Source organism: Drosophila navojoa, chromosome 4, assembly GCF_054131105.1.
Source record: "Drosophila navojoa isolate 15081-1374.11 chromosome 4, UAZ_NAV_1.0, whole genome shotgun sequence".
Classification (NCBI taxonomy): Eukaryota; Metazoa; Arthropoda; class Insecta; order Diptera; family Drosophilidae; genus Drosophila; species Drosophila navojoa.
The window spans coordinates 2,487,501-2,504,668 of record NC_142892.1 but is presented as its reverse complement, the minus strand read 5'-3'; the positions used below and the strand labels follow the sequence as shown (position 1 = coordinate 2,504,668).

The following is a 17,168-nucleotide window of genomic DNA, read 5'->3' as shown; positions in this document are numbered from 1 at the left end:
CGTTTGTAAAATGTTTTATTTATAAAATATCTGTGGGTGAATATCAAAAAACAGTTACTATTCAAATTTGTTTAGCAAATTTCATAATAAAACTTAAGAACTCTTTCTCTGTTAGAGTATTTTGTGGTGCGGTCATGTAAAATTGCGCACTTTTCTCTTTTCTTTGTGGCTTGCCTTATTTTCTTTTTATGGCTGGGCCAGAGATATGCACATAAATACCTTAAATACAACAATAATTTTTGAGAGCTGACGCTGTGAGGCAACGACCGAATGGCGAAGCGCGAATCTGGCTGCAGCCGCAGACAAGACGAGCGATCAATGCACCTTTGTGCAAAGGTGCAACGCCTTGTGAGAGACACGTGTGTGAGTCTCTGTCTGAGTGTGCGTCTGTGTGTGTGTGTATCTGTGCATGCAATGACGCACGAAACGCGATCAGAGCTGAAAGCCAGACTAACGTTAGCAACGCGAATGCCAGTCGGGGCAGCAAACTTGACCAACATGACTCCATGGCTATTTTTAGACCAGCTGCTGTTGTGCCTCTTGACTGCAATTGGCCCAGACAAAATTTGTTGCTGTTGCTGTTGTTGACTGGCTGGCTGGTTGCAACTGCTGCTGCTTCTTCTTCTTCTGCTTCTTCTTCATCGCTTTTGATCAGATTTATGCGTAAAGTGAAGTTTAAGTTTAACCCGAGGTCGTAACAAGAAAAGGGTGGCTCGCATGCTCTGCTGCAGGTGGCTTGCACAGCCATGTAACATGCCAATTTAATAGCACTTTTTTACACACACCCACTCACACACACACACACGCACATCTGGCCTGTTGTCTCCAAGTCCATTTGGGAACCAGTTCACGGCGTGCGGAAACGTCGCATATCAACCGCATTTTGTCTTGCATCTTTGCCTTTTGCCTTTGCCTTTGCCTCTCTTTCCCCACAACTTGTTGTTATTTTCGTCTCGCAGTCGCAGCAGCCGCTTTCGCGGCAGACAAATTTATGAGCGTTAAGTGAAGGCCAATAAAATTCTTTTAGTCTGGACTCGTTTTGAGCTCTTGGCTGGCCAGCAGTTTTTTTTTACCTTTCATATTTTCACATTGTGTTTGGCTTTGGCTTCTCCCTTGGCTGCCTTTGCTAAAAAAGCTTCGTATATAAATTGCATCCGCTTGAATCAGTAAGGCAGTCGAAACGAATATTATTTTCAAAGGCAATTATCAATAATTTCAAATATTATGTCGTTTAAGTATCGTATAATTAAGCTTGAATAATTTGCATTGCTTTTCAATAAGCCTATATATAGGAGCGAGAGCAATTTGAAGCTACGCTTCATATGCGATTTCCCAGCATGTTCAAATGGTTCGTTTTGTGCTCAGCCGTGACCTTTCTGATGGTGAGTGAACTGTGCCAAATCCTTCTGTATTTAAACCCACTCTAAGACTCCATCACGCTCTGCAGTGCACGGCCCATGTGACATTCACAAACTTGAAATGCAACTTCACCGATAAGAGTTTTGGGGACTTTAAGTATTGCTACATCAAGGCCGTCAATCGTACTCACAAGTACATCAGCATCTATGCGAAAATGGCTCCACAATCCATTAATAATGCTTCGGTAAGCGGCAAGCCGAATGTCGGAAATGAAGATCTTCGCTAAATGTATCAAATTCTATGAAAAACAGGTCAACATCCATATGTTGCGCAAGAGCAATGGCTACAAGTCCTTTTTAGCAATGAACACTTTCGATGCATGCAAGTTTCTTAAAAAGCCAAGCAATCCACTGCTGATCTCGTATTATAATACCATACGACATTGCTCCAATCTCAATCACACCTGTCCCTATGATGTGAGTAGCTAAATCGCTTCATTACGATAGCTAATACTGATTACGAACTTCCATTCGCTTAGCATGACATCATCATCGACAGGCTCTATACTGGCGATCATGATTTGGCGTTTGCCAAATATCTGCCCATGCCGCATGGCGATTATGTCGTCGCAATCACATTCCTCATCCGCAACGCTGAGGCGGCCAAGATTAATATTTATATGAAAATCACTTGAAAGAATTTTAGCATGTGAAATATATATTTGACAATATATAATATACTTCATTAATCGATAACATTTCCAAGGTGTTTTTTTTTTTTCAATAAAATTAAGCGTTTCCTAAATTACTTTTCTCTAATGACGTTGAGTATAAAATTGTTTTCACATCCCCAGAGTCTTCTCCAAATGCTGTCAAGTCAGTTGAAGCGACAGCTAATCGCTTGGGTAAATAGTTTACTCTGGACGGCAGCTGCCCTCGTTCTGTCTCTCTCTTGCTCTCTATCTCTCTCTGTCTCTCTCTGTGTTTGCCAGGTGGATTGCGTAACGAAACTGGCAAGAGTGTGAGCTAAAGCAGACTTTGTGGCTTTGCTCTTTAGCCTGTCGGATTATGCCAGCTGCGGCAATCAGAGCTTTTGGTCAGGTAGCCAATTAATGTTTTCTGAAAAGGTTCTGCTACCCAAAAAACTCATACTTAGCTATTTGGTTATTATTTAAATCAGGCCAAAGAGCGTATACAGTTCATTCAGGTTATATTAATTTTACACAAATTGATTTATATTTCAATTAAAAATAACGTATACGCATCACGAATTCATTTAAGTGCTCAAATTATCTTAACTATTCTCTGTTAAACATAAAATTGTATCAATAGCTTTCAAATAAACCTATCTCTCTCACTCCTCTAAACTCTTCTGCATTGAACCAACAACCGCTTAGCTTATTATTTCTTTAGGTATCGTAACATTTCCATTGAGGCTAATTGCAATTTTTCCATTTCAACTCGTTTTCTTGGAGTATACAAACACCCTTTAACCCATTGACCCTTTGTTGTGCACACACACACACACACGCACACACACACGCACACGTTAGCCATAATTAAGACAATACGCCAAGTGAAGAGCCCTTTGGGTGAAATGAAGCGCAAACTGATTGCATTTGCCATTGGCAGTGGCCATAAGGAGGTGGACATGAATGTGAACGCTGACATGTTGTAACCATATTGCGGCCTGTGGCATGTCCAACTGGCCCTTATTACCAGCTTGGCCAACTGGCTCGTTAGACTTGGCCAACACACACACACACACACGCACAAGACATTGCAAAGAAGTGCAACGCGGCAACTACAAAGAAGACGAGGACGACAAAGACGACGACGACGACGACATCGAGGAGGACGTATCTGGTACACTGATAGCAGTCCGGGGCGGCAAACCTCACAGAGGCAAACCTTGGTGGTGGTGCTGCATAGTGGGTTGAAATCGACACTGACACACGCACAGATGTCGCAAACGCTTTGAAGTTGTTTTTGTTTTTTGTTTGTTTTTGTTTTTATTTTTTTGTTTTTTTTTTTGTGAAGTTTGAGCTTGTCTTTTGGCGATGCCGCCGCGTTTCGAATTGCAATCGTCCAGGCAAATGAGCAGCGAAGCGTTTCCCTTACCAACACACACACACACACACTCACACACACACACACAGATGTATGCCCAGGTGTGCGTGTGTGTTAATTGCATTAAAATGTTTGTAATTGCAATGCGGCATCAGATCGGCATCAGCTTTCGCATCGCCCTCTTATCGCTGCGAGCAAATCTGTGCACATTCAAAAAATGCCATAGATGCCGCCACATGAAAGAGCGCGAATCGTGTCGTAACTATAATTGCCATAATAACATAATATCGCAGCAGTTGAGCGCGCCAGCAGCAGATGCACCGATGCGAAATACCAGAAGACCAACTGCAAGAAAAGTAAAAGGTGTCGTTTATTGTCGCTACAAATGCGAACGGCACAAGATGCGACGGCGTACACTGGCAGAAAAGTGGAGGCAGTTCTAGTATCGAACAAAATGTGGGAGAGTTGCTTATGGGTTTTATGTATTGCCCGTGCGGCTGTCTAGCTTCCCTTCTATTTTGTCAGCCTTTAGGATAGCTGATGATTTCTATAAAAGCTAGAAGTTAGCGATAAAAATTTAAGATCTGTACCCGTTGGTATCCTCACCTTATAAAGGTTAAGATTTTGCCAATAGGGATGTATCTAAGTACCATTTAAGATGTTAGATAATAAAAGTTAATGAGGTAAAGGAGAGAAAAAGTTGGAGGAAAATGTTTAAATATCGAAAAAGTATATATACATATATATAAATACAAATAGATATATAACATACATATGGCCTGGTGAAAGCTGTACAGCAAATGACATATATAATTAGTTAGTTAAAGGTTGGATGAGCTTTGAATCAATAATCAACTCCATTTTTTCAAAATTCCCTATATACATATATAGATTTAAATATATACATTTAAACTATTAATAGATCAGTTGGTTTGCTTAGTCAAAATTAATGTAAGACATGACACTTGGACTCTTAGTCGCACCGCTGTTACGCAACTCGTTGTTATAGAAATCGTTCGGTATTTCATTGGGGGGTAATGGGTGAATTAGATTCTAGGCGCCTGCCACGCTGGTGGTCGGGCGGCGTATGTTCCGCGATGGCCGTGACGACGACACATCCGCTGGATCTGGTAAAGGTTCAATTGCAGACACAATCGAAGAGGGTGCCCGTTTCGCATCTGATTGCCAACATATATAGGAATGCGGGTAAGCGTGATGCCAGTACGGCAGCAGCATTGGAAGGAAATACCAAAATGAATTCGTTCTAGGAATTCTGGGGTTTTACAGTGGCATTTCGGCCTCGTGGTTTCGTCAGCTCACCTACACCACGGCCCGCTTTGCGCTGTACGAATATGGTAAGAACTTTGTGGATGCCAACAATATGTCAGCAAAATTCCAGTTGGCCACGTTTGCGGGCTTCTTTGGCGGAATACTGGGCGTGCCGGGTGATGTGGTAACAGTGCGGTTACAGAATGACACCAAGCTCCCACCGGCCGAGCGTCGCGGGTGAGCAATGAATGAGTTTAGACATGAGATCTCGATGAGTATAATAGATCGTTAGTCCGAATGGGATATTGTTATTGATGGACAGTTATTATAGGATATTCACCTCGATAGTCAGTCTGAATGGGATGGGGTTAGGGATGGGTTTCAGTAGAAAATAGTTCACTTGTTGAATTAGTCGATCATCGGTTCGTTGTTTTCTATATGAAAGGATGAGCTTTGCCTATTACAAATATCTCTATAAATGCATATCAAGAATCTTTAAATTTGACATCGAGCTCTGTATAGTTTATCTTTATCAGTCAATGGATCTGAGCTCATGATGATTGAGAGATCAAATTGTTATACTAAAATCAATAGATATTAAATTATTCTTCTGGTATATTGATCAATTTAAATAATACCTCAGAACTATAGACAAAATGAGATTATTTTTAAGTATCTATTATACCAAGCCCAGATCACTTTTATGTTGATAATTTATGGACTCCATCGATCCCATAAAAGCTTTAAATATTGACTATTAGATCTACTTTATCGATGACTGGTGAAGTAAACGATCACTTCCTATCGATAAAAATCGACTTTCGTTTTCAGTTGAATCGGTATATCTTAATGTATAGCTCACAATTCGCAGAGCTAATCATATTCCATCGAAACTCTATCCATCTCTCTCTCTCTCTCTCTCTCTCTCCCTTCCTCTCTCACTTCCTCTCTGTCTCTCTCTCTCTCTCTTGTTTAATAACCCATCATTCCCCCAGCTATAAGCACGTTTTCGATGGCCTTTATCGGATCGCTAAGGAGGAGGGGGTTAAGAATCTATTTCGCGGCACCGTGCCAGCCGTGTCGCGGGCCGTATTTTTAACAATTGGCACCAATGCCGCTTATGACCAGGTTAAGCAGGTTTTGCAGCGCGAGATGGGCATGAAGGAGGGACTTCCATTGCATTTTCTAACATCCACAGTAGCCGGTTTCATTGGCACACTGATGACACAGCCCATCGATGTGATGAAGACAACGTATATGAATGCGCCGCCCGGTGAATTCAGTGGTCTGGGCGCTGTCATTGTGCACACAATGAAACAGGGTCCATTCGCATTCTACAAGGGCTTCATACCGGCTCTGTTGCGCATCAGTCCGAATACGATAATCACCTTTATGCTGTATGAGCAGGCGCGTCTGCGCTTTGGCTATCTGCCGCCCGACAGCTCGAGCTCAGACAAAAAATCCAAATAGATAGTATCTATATATGAAGATATATATAGATATGGATGTAAATGATGTCCAAAATGTGGTCGTTCTGAAGACGCAATTGAGGATGTCACAGCCGCTGCATCAGCAATTGCAGCAGCTGGTTGGAGTTGGCCAAACTGGACTGCAACTGGGCAACTGCAAACGGAAGCTGAAGACTGTGGGCAGAGAAGTAAGCGCGGCTTGACTTTTACTCATGCTTGTGGAGTCTGAGAGAGTCTGTCTGTCTGTCTGTCTGATTGTCTTAACGTCTCGTTGAAGTCGGTTTGTACGCTCACTAGTTATTATACCCTGTACATATTGTGAGTCAGAGATGTATATTGATTTTGGTCGAGTCGAGTCGAGTCGCATATATATTCACTACAACCACAATATGCTGGGTATCTGCTAGCCGCGCTCCCACTTGCCAGCTAAACACTCTTACTTGTCTTCCAGCTCTATTTGGTGCAGAGTTTTGCTGTCTGTCTGGCCGTTTCCACACGTCGCCCAGCCGCTCGCCCGTCTGTCTTGTTTGTCAAAGAGAAACAGTTAAATGCCAGTTTACCAGTTAAATCGGAATCAAAGCGAAAACAATGACACAGTGGCAGACCCCCAGAGCCCCAGCTCCGTCGCGCCAATACCACAGCAGACCACAGCAGTCGGAGCGAGTGGGAGAGGGAGAGCTGAACCCGACCTGCTGCTCGCCCAATGGCAAGTGAAGTAACTGCACGAAAAAAAAAAAAATCGTCTAGACACAGACTAGACTCCATAAAAATAATTATTATCGGTTGCAATTTCTGTGCCTGTGCCTGTGCCGGGGCACCCCGTGCACCACTCTCCACTCCTGCACTCTTCCACTCCTCTAGCTGCTCCCTTCGACTCCAACATGGTTCGGCTTTTCGCTTTGGCTCTCGACTCGATGCCCGTCATTCGCATCATTCGGTTTCATCTGCTTCACATTACCATTGCAGCTTTTATCGCTCTCTCTCACTCGTTTCTCTCTTCTTTTGTTTCTTTTTCTTGGTCAGATTATGTTCCCGAATAGAATCTATATATCCAATATCTGTGCTGACTAACTACTCGAAGTTTCCGCGCTGATTTTAAAGTATTGGCAATACGGGCGGCACGTCCGATAGTGAATGCGCAACGGGACACATAATGTTGTAGAATCAAGAAGCTTCAGAAGATGTTTTATATGTTCACTAAATTTTAAAAGACGTGAACTAAACGAAACAGACCGCAAAAAAGGAAGAAGATAAACGAGAGAAACAATCACATCATTATGGTATTTTAATAAAAGTCTTTTCGCACTCTGGCTGACACTCTGGCTGTCAGTAAGATTGTCTGCGGTATTTATATTGTGTTTTATAAATCTTTGGGCAGTGATATATGTAGACTTAGATCTAGTTGAGCTGTTGAGCAAGGGTTGGGTGTGAGTGCTCAATATATTATGAATCAATTTGCAAGATCTCAGCAATGGTGGATAATATGCATGCATCAATTATATTTCTTACTGGAATTAGATGTAGATATAGGAGTCACGTAATGTTCAACATATATATAATTGAAGTTGATCATTTTCATCGTTTCTATTCAAATGTTTGACTTTATGGGTGATGACTGCGCATCTACAAATAAAATAATATGAATGGGTATTTAAGGTTCGAAAATATATCACATAATCCGAGGATTCCTTTTCTAAATCCTAAATCTTTTTCTAACTATCTTCCTCGCTTCCTCAAACTATTTCTTTCTCTCTCTGTGTCCGTTTTTCTCAAGCTATTCCTTCTTATCTCTCTCTCTTTACCTCATACACTATACCTCTTTCTCTCTCTCTTTCTCACACTCTTCCTGTCTCTCTCTCTCTCTCTCTCTCTCTCTCTCTCTCTCTCTGTCTGTCCGTCTCACTCACTCTCTTCCTCATCCATTCATTCACTCATTATCTCGCTCTCTCTTTTGCTAGGGGAAGATCTGTCACTCTCGCTTTCTCACACTCTTCAATTTGTGTATCTCCCTGGCTTTTCCTACTCCTCTCACTCTCTGTCACTCTCTCTCACTGAAACATTCTGAATACAATTGGTAAACGTAATTACATTTATTGCAAAACAAAGCTTTTTACATAGGCGGAAGGGCTGCCGAAGGGACAGTCGGCTCGATAATGGACGCTGGGCAGTTAGGCGCTTGGCTGGTCAGCACAGAGGTGTGCGTGTGTGTGTGTGTGTGTGTGTTGTGGACAGACAGATGTGGATGTGGATATGTTTGATATGCTGTCGACACGCATCGCTGAGCATGCAACGCCGGCAACTTTGACAGCAGCAATGGTGCGACAAGAACGACAGCAATGTGGAGCAAGCAAATATGCGACACAGGTGCGGGGGTGGCGGGGCAGTGGGGAGTGAAACCAGGCACCAGGTAATTGCCACAATTTGCTCGTTGCGTGAATGGACAACAGAACGGAGCGAACAAATGGAAAGGGTGCAAAAGGACGACAACTTCCGTCAATGTTTTGCCCCCGAGCATTGGCAGGAGCACAGGTGCAGGAGCAGGGGGCAGCTAGCAGGAGCCGGCTTTGTGACAGGTTTTATGTATTTCTCTTTTTTTTTTGTTCTCTCCATATTCATTCGTTTTGCGTGTTGCTGTTGTTGTTGTTGTTGCTCGCTCCTGCAACGCCTTCTGTCATATTTGAGGTGCGCATAAAGGCACTCAACGCCGCCATAAATCAACTGCCAACTGCACTTCTGATCTAAGGCTGTCGCCGCACCGTCGCACCGTCGCACCGCCGCACCACCATCGGCAGCGTAACCAGCGAACCGCCAAAGCGGCCAACAACGACAACTCTTTAGGCCATAACTTTTACAGACGACAAAGCAGACGATTGATGTGCGCACCCGGGGTTTCACCTGAGCTTCGAGCTGGCAAACTCACCGCTCACCCCACACCCCTCGCTCCTTTCGGCCCTGCGTGGCTGGCCCCTTGGCTTGCTCTTATGTCTAGACTGCAGACGTTGTCTGTCGCGGCTGCCGCGCAGCAACAGGAAACAGACAGCCGACAACTGTGACAGCTCGAAGCAGAGCAGAGCAAAGCTAAGCAACTGCAACAGTGGCAAAAGCAGCAGCAGCAGCAGCAACAACAATGACAACAACAGCAGCAGCAAACATTTTACCTGTGTCCAGTGTGTCTCAAATGAGCCAACAATTCTCAGCTGTCAATAATGTCTGTCATTGTGGCTGAATGCGTTCGAAAAGCCAGTGCTGGCAGCGTGTCGTGCGTGACACGAAAGAAGGTCGCTGCATAGAAAGTCACAGGGAAAATTTAAGGCTAATTTCTGAATATATCAGAAACATATTTATTTATGTATATCCAAGACTCACGCACGAGGCACGTCCATCTCTAGTGTAAAACTAAATTGCATGGCTAACTAGGTTTAATCTCTAGTGCCGCGACTGCTCCTAAATGGTTGCCAAATGCATTTGCTTCAAAGCCTCAAAGTTAAGTCCTTGGACTCAGGCGGCAAAAGTTCTAATCCTTTCGAAATTGAGTTGTAAAATGACAACGATGTAGGGAATAACTCTATGTTTGTGTGTGTGAGTGTTAAGCAATCCCTGCAATGCAATGCACATGTTGGGCACTCTAAAAAGTCGCCAGACCTTCCAGAGGGACAGTCAAAAGGGAAGGCGTGGCAGCGGAGGCCATTTGGCGTTCCGCTTAATTATTCAAAACCATGTCATGTCTCTGTATAATTTTATGCATTGGCCAATGCGAGCGCCAGCTCGTGATGATGATGATGATGATGATGATGGTGATGATGACGAGGGGCTGACGCCTACACAGTCAGACGATGCAGACAAACGGACAGACAGAGAGACAAATGGATAGATGGAAGGACAGACGGCGAGCGGGGCAGAGACAGAGGCCAGACACAGTCAGACAACGCAGCGACAACTGCACACACACACATACACACACACACAGACAGAGAAGGAGCCACATGTGGCAATCACGAAACGTAGTGCCGTTACACATACAACAACAAACACACACACACATACTGCGGCAAGAGTGAGAGCGTGGCATACCAGACAGTCTGACGCTGTTGGAGCCCACGTAGAGCGCAGCTACTCAGACTGCAAGTTGTTGTTGTTGTTGCTGGCCAGGTCTCCGTCTGTCTGGACGACCAGCAACAGCAACAGCAACGTCGACAACGACACAGTCTGTGGCAGACCGAGACTATCGAAAACTCGAAATTTATTCGTTGGAAAAAGTTGTATTCAGCTTTTTTCTCTGTTTATTTTATTTTTTTTCTGCGCTCTCTTTTATTTTTATGTTTTTTTTTTGTTGGCTGGTCGCCTGCTGTTGTTGCTGTTGTTGTTTTGATTCTCTTTAGCTCGCAGTCAAAAATGAGTTGCAAAAATGCCCACGAAAATTATGTTAACCAGCAGCAGCTGTGCTCGAGCAAACCCACATCGACATCTTCATAGCAAGTCAACAAACAGTTGCCCCCCCCCCTTGATGAGTGGAGCTGTGCAGCACATAAAAAACACTTCCCCCTCTCAGTAAGTGGAACTAGAGCTGAGCTGTGATTATATACATATAGAGTTGATCACTAATTCATATGGAATTAATAGTAATTAAGAGAAATAACATCTATGAATGAGCTCGATTATTGATTATCGTTTAGCTGATCATTAAAATATTTATATAGATATACTGTGAAGGTCTTGTATATGAAATGAGAGCTAGATGTAGCAGAACTGAAGCAACGGCCAGCGGAATATTGTTTGATGCTTAATGAAGCTTAAATTAAATGAATTGGAATTTAATCAAATCATATTCATTTAAATTTTACAAAACAAAATCATCTTAGGTGTCAAAACCTGAAGAGAATTCAGCAGAATATTAGTCAAATCTCGTCTGTTTTGCATGCTTTTAACGATGTGAGCTTACAGCTTCGCCGACCTTTTACTAGGTTTAACTTTTAAGCCAAAATTAATAGTTCTGAGTTACTCAAAACGCATTTCATATTTTTTTAATTAAATGTAGATATACATATATATTATTATTTATTTATTTCATATTTTATTAATTAAATGTAGATATACATATATATTATTATTTATTTATTTATTGTTATCAAGAATTAATTCTAAATAACAATTTCTTGTTAATCCAGAGCGACAAAGGCCTTCAGGCATACATACATATGTATATAATTCATTGCAATCATTATATCAAAACTAATTTTTATCTCAAGCAAAATAATTTAATTATATCAACAAAAATAAATATATAATATTATCATAATCAGCTGCTTTTTTTTTTTTTTTTTTTTTTTTTTTTTATTTGTCAAGTATAACTATTTTTTGAATATTTTTTCATTTATTTATTTTTTCATAGTTATTTATAAAAAATAAATAAATAACTATAAAAAAATAAATAAATGAATCTTTTTTTTAAAATGAAATTTTATATATATTTATATATATTTATTTTTATATGTATAAATATTTATTTTAATGTTATTTTCTATATAATATTTATATTATATTATAATATATAATATTAAATATATAGTTTTCTAAAATTCATTTTATTTTTAGTTTAAAATAATTCAATCAAAAATTTTAATTTCATTAATTTTCAAAAATTTATTTTTATGGATTTGATATATTTATATGTAAATTTATATATTTATATGTATTTTATACATTTTTATATTTATATATATTTATATATTTTCTATATATTTATAAAAAAAAATCAATTTGATCAAATAATTTATTATTTTCTTCATTTATATTTTAATTTATATATATATTTATTAAAAATTAAAATTCGCGTAGAATTATATACATATACGCATACAGATATGTTTATTTATACATTGATCAATATATAGTTCAAGCCCTTTCTGCATTTGTATTTAATATTAATATTACCTACTCACCGTATTTGTGCCAGAAGCTTTGCTTGTTCGCTGAGTTTGTATCGATGTCTGAATCCTCTTCGTATAGCTCTGTATAGAGTATGAATTCGATTCGTGCTGTGGTTGCTGCTGTTGTTGTTGTTGTTGTAGAAGTTGTTGTAGATTGTTGCTGTTGTTGTTGTTGTGGTGTCAAAGGTGATGCGTTGGTCGCTGTTCGGACTGTATCACGATTAAAAATTCGATGCGCAGCGTGCAGAGTGTTGCGTGTTGTTGTTGTTGTTGTTGCTGTTGTTGCTTTTGGCACATGAGGCACAGGCGTTGCCGTTGCAATTGTTGTTGCCGTTTGCGTTGCTTGCAACAATGTAGCACGTTGATTAATTTGATATGGCAGCAACATGGACGCAGGCGAACCGAATGCCGAGGGCCCGATGGCAGTCGAGTGCGACGCGGCGCGACGTTCAAAAGGCGTGGCAAAGGCGAAAACGGGCACCGCGAAATAGGCGCGTGTTGCAACAGTTGACGTTGCCGTTGTCGTTGTCGTTGTTGTTGTTGTTGGTAATTTATTAGGTAAATTTGTGGCTGGCAGCGAATTATGTTTGGGCGACACTTTGCTCTGGCTGCCGTTTATAATTAAATCTAACTTATTATTTGCACTATATACACTGTGCGAAACGCTGAGCGTATCGGCTGCACCACTATATACACTCACAGCACTCACAGCGCTTCCACTTGCGGCGTTTCCAATAGGTTTGCGATATGCTTGCATTGACAATCGGCTGCTCTTGCTCTGCTCGCATGTCCGACAGATTTTGTTCAGGTTGGAGTTTCTCTGGTTGTTGTTGTTGTTGTTGTCCTGCTGCGCCCGCAAGTATGCAATACTCGGCCTTTGGGCATAGTCTGGACTATTGGCGCGTCTGTGCATGGGCACCGCGAGGGCTTGCGCCGACCACAATATGATTGTTGCCAGTAGCGTTAAATTGAACGCTAACCATGTGCCTGTACAGCGGGCCCCCGCGGCGCCTTTGGCTGAATGCGTGGGGGCCACAGCGTCAACTGTATGCGAATTGATAGTTCACTGCACTCGGCGACGGCGACGGCGAACGCAGTGCCACATCAATTGAAGCCCCAACAGACCCAAAGCTGACCCAATGTGCGGCAACTGCAAAAGTTGTACAAGAAAACAAAAGGCGAAAGATGTTAAAAGAAATGAAGAGCGTAAGGGCGAAAGGGTTGACAGAGAAAGGGTGAAAATATTTGCGAGAGATAGATGTAATGGAGACTTGTGTAATGGAGATAATTGTTAACTGTGCTTACTCTCTGCGAATCCTTGCAGCAAATTTGAGAGCAGTCCTTAAGGTTAAGGTAATTGTGAATGTCTAATTGAGGAAAATTAGTAAATTGTAAGGAGTTTGACTAGAATATAAAGAAAGAGATCTAGAAATATACTCTAGAATGTCAACTATATAGGAATGTCCAGTAATTAAGAGAAGTGTATAGGCTAGCTACATATACGATAAGTTATTTGCTTTTGATATTAGTTTCATTTCAAAGCCTCTTTCATAACCAGAGCTTTAAAATACCTGGCGTATACTTGATATATAAAAGTTTATTTAATTTGATTTAGTATTTATATAGCTTTAAATAGCTTTTGTATAAACGAATTATAAAACTAAAAACTTATATTTCTGTAAATATATTGACAATATTGTAGGTTACAAAGGGAACGTGGCGTATACGTGATATTTAATAGTTGAATTAAACCTTGGCTTACGTCGCATTTAATAGTTCAATTAAATCTAAGTTTTCTTGCTGCTAATTGCTGCAGCATGTCAGATGTTTGCTTAACTTATATTCAAGTTCTAAAATTGTGTCTCTATCTAAAAAAAGTTCTCTCATGTAATATTTGCCCAATAATTTTCTCACAGTGCACGCTGCTGTGTGGTCGCCCACTTTTCAGTTGTTGCTGTTGTTGTTGTTGTATTATTTTGTCTTTCGCCGGCTTCCTTTGTTTTTGTTTTCGTCTTCGTTGTTGTCGTCTGTCCCTATTACAATGTTTCTGTCGCAACATGATTTCCCAACATCTCCCGCCCAGAACTTTGCCCAAAGCAGGGCACTTAGAGAAAGAGAGAGAGAGAGAGATGGAGAGGGATGTAGGGGGGTTGGGAGCGAGTCTAAGCAAAGGGTATGTGGCTGTTGATCAGCCACAGACGCGGGCATAAATAACGCAACATGTGTGTGTGTGTGTGTGTGTGTGTGTCTATGTTGGCACTCTTTGCCAAGCGCACGGCAAACGGTGCGTATGCGCAATATTTTGCACAAATTTATGTTGCACTTCGCGTAGACTTCACTTTTATTATCATGCACGTTGTCGTGCATATTCATATACTCGTTCGTATAGCGAAAAGCGGGTATATAGGTTTGGCAAGTGCTCACATTATCTAGAATCGGGCTGGGATTTCGATAGTTGACTGGATTTATATACTCTAAATTCTAACTATTATTGACTGAGAGTATTATGTTTGGTCGGGTATTATGCGGCTGTTCATTGCCGCTTGCCGCAGCATTCTTACTTGTTTGCTAAATATATAAAAGAAACAACAAGAGCCACATAGACAACGGCATTGTCCCCCACTGCACTGATGGCTTATGCTTAGGCTTCTTGCCTATGTCTATCCACTCTGCCTGCAATGACTGTTGCATTGTTGTTGTCGTTGTTGTTGCTGCTGCTGCTGCTGTTATATGACGAAAGATTACAAGCGACAACAAAAATAGGCTAAAATTAAAGTAGCTAAATTAATGGCATAGTTGCTGTTTTGCTGTCTGTCTGTCTGTCCCTCTGCCTGGGTAAAGGAGGGTAAGCAGAAAAATAAAAGGTGGAATGACTTTTGCGTGGCATTTTATATTCATGATGCACGATTTCGATATAGAGACAACAACTCTCAGTGCAGCTCTTTACAGACCTTAGCTGCTGTTTGGCTCACTAATTGTCATTGGAGTCACAGACAGACAGACAGTGGAGCAAGCAGACTGGAAGACAGTTGGATAGACATTTTGACTAGTTGGCTGCTTCGTTTAATATGTGCCCAGAGATCGCTGGCATTTCACTTTGATATGACGTCGCAGACACAGATTGATGCAGAAACAAACAGTTGAACTGCGGCCAGGGCGGGTTGGGGCATGTCGAAATTGATCGACAGCCAAACAAAGCCAAAAGTCGCGCCTTACAACAAAAAAAAAGGCAATTTCATTTCCATACTCAAGTCACAATTTTATGAGCAGACTTAAGTAGTTTTTTAATGGACAGCCAAAGGGTAGATAACGTTGACTGAATGGAAGATTTTATAGGTATATATGCATATATTCTTGATCAGGCTATCAGCTATGATATTTCCTTAACTCTTAACAGTTGAACAAACTTTGCAACTTCACTAGCTAAACATAAATATTTATATAAATTTATGTAGATATATTGTTCCCATATCTTTGGTTTTCCTTTACTTGACAGAGCTCATATTATAATTTAATATAGATTTATCAAACCCAAGTCTATAGCATAGAGTATTTCAGCTTTGGTGTTTTTCTGTTTTTCTTCAGTTTTTGTTTTCTTATTGAAATTCCAGTGCTATGAAACATCAGCACTCAGACTCATCATCATCAGCATCATCATTATAATCAGCGGCCACAAATGTTATTGTCTCCTGTGTGTGTGCCGTCCGCCCGCCCTCCGTCCCCTGCTGCCCCTGCTCAGTTCGCGCGGCTACTGTTTCTTCACGATATATTTTTGTGTTGATCTCCTTTTTGTGTTTGTTGTTTTTGCAATTTATTTGATTGCCTCTTCATTTGCGCCCGCTGCGGAATCTTTCTCTGTCTGGCTGTTGTTGTTGTTTTTTTTTTTTTTTATCACGTCACGGACTCCTGCTTCTGCTTCTGGTTCTGGGTCTGGGATCAACGTTCAGTTGCAATTTATGCGCGATCATAAAAACTCGCTCAGACCCATAATTAATAAGTGTATAAGCCCCTTTCGTCCAAGGCGAAATGGAGAAGCAGACGAAGAAGCTGAAAAAGTGCTGACAAGTGCTGCTCTCAGCTGCACAGTGTGTCAAAAGCGATTTGCATTTGTATGGCCAAAACACAATCGCACGTCTTGACCGGAAATACCATATTTCGCCCTGCCAAACAACAAAAACTCTTTGGCCATAGGCGTTTTCAGCTAATTCCCAAAAAAAATAAAAAAGGCAAATAACATTAAAAATAACAGAAAAAAAGCATTCCAGTTTATTTTTAAACAAGTCGCTAAATTCTTGTATTTATTTTGGGTAACAAAAAGTGAAACAGACGCAAACGCAGGAATTCGGCCGAGTGCGAGCGAGACGCAGCTACAATAAAGGGTAGCCAAACGAAAGAAAAGCGAGCGGGAAAAGACTTGTAGCAATGTGCAACGATAACAAAATGTTATCGATAACAGTCGTTGGCATTTGTTAGTTGCCATTCGAGTCGCACGATAATGCCAGTTGCATTTGTTTGAATTACTCTAACTTGGGGCATATTGATTCTTGTTAAAAATATTTTATTTATTTTTAATATATATTTTTTTATTTTTTTTTATTCTCAGGTCTACAATTTTATTACGATTTTTTTTTTTTTTAATTTTGTATGAAAAAATTTATATTATTATAATTTTTATTATTATTAATTTTTTTAAATAATTTTTTTAATAATGATTTATATATATTTTTTATTTTATAAATAAATTTTCCAACTTAAATATTCTGCTGCAGCTTTCCCTTCTTCCATGATAATCTTTTATATAGATATTTTTCTTTTTTTCTGGACAACTATTTAACTAAATTTCCCTGTATGTTTTTCCAATCTAAAGATTTTGTTTGTAGCACATTCTCACTTCGGTTAGTCGAGGAAAACGGCAAGGAATCTCTTATACTCTAGAGCTGTAGTTTTGTGTATCGCATACCAGAGTCGAACGCCAATTTGACATTGAGCAAACGTAAATTCAGCGAATTCCTGCGTAAATCGATGAAAGACCACGAGACCGCAAAAAAGGAACGAACCCAAAAAAAAAAAAGAAA

General features: G+C 40.6%; 4 protein-coding genes across 4 annotated transcripts in view; 3 read left to right on the top strand and 1 right to left on the bottom strand.

Moving 5' to 3' along the window:
- LOC115562318 (uncharacterized) overlaps window positions 1-13,165 on the bottom strand; it is a 67,721-nt gene extending 54,556 nt beyond the window's left edge. Inside the window, exon 1 of the mRNA XM_030383603.2 lies at window positions 12,106-13,165. Coding sequence (XP_030239463.2) covers window positions 12,106-13,006 — 901 coding nt within the window. The 5' untranslated portion in view covers window positions 13,007-13,165. The remainder of the gene's footprint in view (window positions 1-12,105) is intronic.
- LOC108652498 (uncharacterized) overlaps window positions 1-17,168 on the top strand; it is a 128,211-nt gene that overhangs the window by 18,544 nt on the left and 92,499 nt on the right. The window lies entirely within an intron of this gene.
- Window positions 1,299-2,062, top strand: LOC108650082 (uncharacterized). The gene is made up of 4 exons (XM_089259743.1): window positions 1,299-1,382; window positions 1,448-1,603; window positions 1,671-1,835; window positions 1,898-2,062. The coding sequence occupies exons 1-4, from the start codon at window positions 1,323-1,325 to the stop codon at window positions 2,051-2,053; spliced, it is 537 nt and encodes a 178-aa protein (XP_089115869.1). The 5' UTR covers window positions 1,299-1,322; the 3' UTR covers window positions 2,054-2,062.
- Window positions 4,233-7,517, top strand: Dic3 (Dicarboxylate carrier 3). Its single transcript, XM_018099717.3, has 4 exons — window positions 4,233-4,634; window positions 4,697-4,934; window positions 5,693-6,354; window positions 7,190-7,517. Exons 1-3 carry the CDS (start codon window positions 4,466-4,468, stop codon window positions 6,165-6,167), a joined length of 882 nt encoding a protein of 293 aa, XP_017955206.1. The 5' UTR covers window positions 4,233-4,465; the 3' UTR covers window positions 6,168-6,354; window positions 7,190-7,517.

Bases quoted from the DNA above. Each gene is read 5' to 3' on its own strand.
- LOC108650082 (XM_089259743.1), top strand. From the start codon at position 1,323: ATGCGATTTCCCAGCATGTTCAAATGGTTCGTTTTGTGCTCAGCCGTG. The intron at 1,383-1,447 runs GTGAGTGAACTG...CACGCTCTGCAG, and splicing joins CAGCCGTGACCTTTCTGATG to TGCACGGCCCATGTGACATT. The intron at 1,836-1,897 runs GTGAGTAGCTAA...CCATTCGCTTAG, and splicing joins ATCACACCTGTCCCTATGAT to CATGACATCATCATCGACAG.
- Dic3 (XM_018099717.3), top strand. From the start codon at position 4,466: ATGGGTGAATTAGATTCTAGGCGCCTGCCACGCTGGTGGTCGGGCGGC. The intron at 4,635-4,696 runs GTAAGCGTGATG...AATTCGTTCTAG, and splicing joins CAACATATATAGGAATGCGG to GAATTCTGGGGTTTTACAGT. The intron at 4,935-5,692 runs GTGAGCAATGAA...TCATTCCCCCAG, and splicing joins CCACCGGCCGAGCGTCGCGG to CTATAAGCACGTTTTCGATG.